The 3,413-nt window shown below is 40.3% G+C and overlaps 1 protein-coding gene across 1 annotated transcript; it reads left to right on the top strand.

Moving 5' to 3' along the window:
* Positions 1–3,110, top strand: LOC124138316. Its single transcript, XM_046504905.2, has 2 exons — positions 1–151; positions 2,271–3,110. Exons 1-2 carry the CDS (start codon positions 61–63, stop codon positions 2,954–2,956), a joined length of 777 nt encoding a protein of 258 aa, XP_046360861.2. The 5' UTR covers positions 1–60; the 3' UTR covers positions 2,957–3,110.
* The last annotated feature ends 303 nt before the right edge of the window (positions 3,111–3,413 follow it).

Raw genomic sequence — 3,413 nt, forward strand, 5'->3', positions numbered from 1 at the left:
TGTGACCTCACCGGTCTATGACGTCAGCGTTGCCCGCATTAAGTTTTTAAGCTTTTACGTATGGATCCACTTGCAAAGTGTTCCGTTCATTATCTGAAAATCTATCAAGGAGTATACGAAGGTTTGGTTTACGGCAAAGACGCTGTAAATAGTAAGTTTCCATTTTCCTCTTTGAATATTTTAAGTTTTACAAGACAGATTTCGGGTGTTCATTAACTCGTCTAATATTTCCACCCACACTTTTTGTCAAATATTTGTCTATTAACTAAATATGCTGATGGCCTTCTAAATTTTTGGTTAAAAATGACAGTTTTCCTGACTTACTTTCATTATTTTATTAAATCTGCACATGTAACTAAGGTTGATTTAAGTCCAATGAGTTTTTGTGATAAGTGAGTGAGTGAGTTTAACGCCGCCATTAACAGTATTCTAGATATATCACGGCGTGTTAGCTTAATGTGGGAGGAAAGCCCGAAGTGATGCAGGTCTCAGACGTTTACCACTTCGGTGAAACCCACGAGCACGGGTATGGTGCTGACAAACCTAGAAACATAATCGGGGCGAACCGGGATTCGAACCCACAATCATAACTTATTTTCAAAATTTTAATGGAACATGATCTTTGATTATTGATGAATGTGCACAAAGAGCGCTATCAGGGATATCACGAGTGAGTGAGTATTGTTTAACGCCATTTTGACAGTATTCCAGTTATTTCACGGCGTGTGAGCTTTGTGTTGGAGGAAAACAGGAAAAAATGCATGTACATGGTGCTTGGATTATAACCCACAATAACTGCTTTCTGGCACACCTTGGGGCACGGGTGGCCCAGTCGTCTGAGGCGCCGCGAATCGCTGTGCAGAGTTGCGTCCCTTAGGCACGCCAGAAACATATGATTGTGGGTTCGAATCCCGGTTCGCCCCGATTATGTTTCTAGGTATGTCAGCACCATACCCGTGCTCGTGGGTTTCACCGAAGTGGTATAACGTCTGAGACCTGCATCACTTCAAGCTTTCCTCCCACATTAAGCTGACACGCTGCAATATAACTGGAATACTGTTAAAAGCGGCGTTAAACCAAACTCACTCACTCAAAAAAAGAACCCCACCCCATATTCCCATTGGAACTTTGGTTTTAGAATCATTAGAATTAAAAACAACACACTGGAGTTTGTATAGAAATATAACCATTTCTGCGCATGTGTAGATTAATTCACTTTCTACACAAGTACAACATTATTGAAAATGGGCGACAACGCAAAGTTATCAATATTTCGCACATTTTACCGCCCTTTTCACGCATTCTAATTGAGTTGTTAATGCGACAACGCAATATATTTTGAGCTGCATCACCCTTCGATGAAATACAAAATGCTACAAATGGTCAAAAAGCTTGTTTTGGTAGATGACAAAGTGACAGTGTCCAATTAAACAAGACGATTTATAAGTTTATTAGTGAACAGGTATACATATATTTTAACAGGCGCAAATCTTAATAAGTATATTTAGGGAGGTGTAGGTCACTGCCACAATGAAGTCCCATGTGAACAGCCGGGTAAGAATTGGTCTTCAGCAACCCATGCTGTTCGTAAGAGGCATCTAACTGGATCGGTTGGTCAGGCTCGCTGACGTGGTTGATGCGTGTCATCGTATCCCATTTGCGCAGATCGATGCTCATGATGTCAATCACTGGACTGTCTGGTTTAGATTCGATTATTTACAGACCGATGTTACATGGCTTGAATATTACTGAGTACGGCGTTCAACAACAAACAAAAAAGTAAACAAACAAACAATCAAACACACAAACAAAGCCACAATAAAGTGAAATTTGTCTTGCAACTGCATCGAACATTATTATAGCTTTCGTATACAATCGAAAAACAATTATTCAGCTACATATTTCCTTGCAGAAATCTGAAACTGGATTTTAAAAGAAAACCTCAGCAGATGCCAATAATACAGACGCATATTTTCACAAATTAAAAAAACCAAACCATCATGACGTGAACATTTGTCTAACAACTGTATCGCGGAGCTGTTAATAAATATAGTTTTCATATACAACTGAAAAAAACCATTAATTAAATTACATATACATCTCCTTGTTGAAGTCTAAAAATGAATTTTGAAAGAAAAGCTCAGGAGATGAAAATATAACAGACGAATCTTTTCACTACTGTTTAATGTGATGATTTGACAAGAGATGACATTAGATGATTTGAAAAAAAGTCACCATCGAACCGTTTCCTTTGTTATTCTTATTTTCAGGGCGGGAGGAAAAAATTAAGAACGAAAGAACCTTTAAGAAGAACTCCATCGTGTACGCCAAGAAGAATCCCATGTTACCCAAAATATACCAGCTCGAGCAGAGGGTTCATCATTTGGCCATTGCCGATGACACATTCACAAGTGCTACAATTCCAGAACTCTATCCGACTCTCACGACAAAACTAGAATCCAAAACTTCGCCCTTCACAGCAGACCGGAAGTCAGTCTTCACAGAGGAGACAACTACCCCAATTGCTTCGAAACCACTTCCGGCTTCGCATTTGAACGCTTCGTTACTAAGACGACCTACTACGCTCAGGATCCGACCTTTGGAAGAAAAGGACGAGGAGTTCCAAGCGTTTGCGAACCGTTTAGATTTAAAGCCACTGATAATCGATGATTGTCCGTTTAAGACTCTGAAGTTCTACCTCTTGAAATACCCGCTGCTGCTTCAGAAGCTGCTGGCAAAAGATCGGGATAGGTACGCCGACCGACGCAGCGTGAACCCAATCCTTTGTCCAAATCCACTACAACGAGGCTCAGACGTGGGAAAGAGGCTGGTTGTGTCGAACATTGCGTTGGATGAACTGGAAAAGGAAACAACGGGTTGTCGTTTTACAACGGAGCTGAGGGATGACACCTTTGATCCGAGGAAGTGGCTCTGGAATAGATATAGGTATCAGTAGTGGCATCAGAATATCAACGATTATTATTCAACTCAGATATATGTTATAGGGATGATCAACTTTCATTGCGTCAATCATCGTCTATGGTAAACTGTTCACGAAATGTATTCTATTGGCTTCTTATCTCAAGAATTCAAGAATAAAACGTAAATATCTAAACAACAAACTGTTTGTACGGCTGAATTTATCACGTAAAATATGGGCTGACACGGTTCCCCAAGGAGTACTGAACCCACTTCCCGGACCCATATTTTCGCGGGAATACTTGGGTCGAATAAGTGCAGATATACCAAGCATATTTATCGGAGAGAATATGCGATATTATCATACCTTCATGTCAGAATGATGAGATCTGATTGGTCCACGTCATCTTGATAACATACTGTGTAAGTACCGCCTTAGAGGGTAATACATTACTCAACAGGGGAATAAACCTCTTATACCCCGCCACGAGCAA

Source organism: Haliotis rufescens, unplaced genomic scaffold (genome assembly GCF_023055435.1).
Source record: "Haliotis rufescens isolate VD_foot unplaced genomic scaffold, xgHalRufe1.0.p SCAF_5, whole genome shotgun sequence".
In the NCBI taxonomy this organism is placed as follows: domain Eukaryota; kingdom Metazoa; phylum Mollusca; class Gastropoda; order Lepetellida; family Haliotidae; genus Haliotis; species Haliotis rufescens.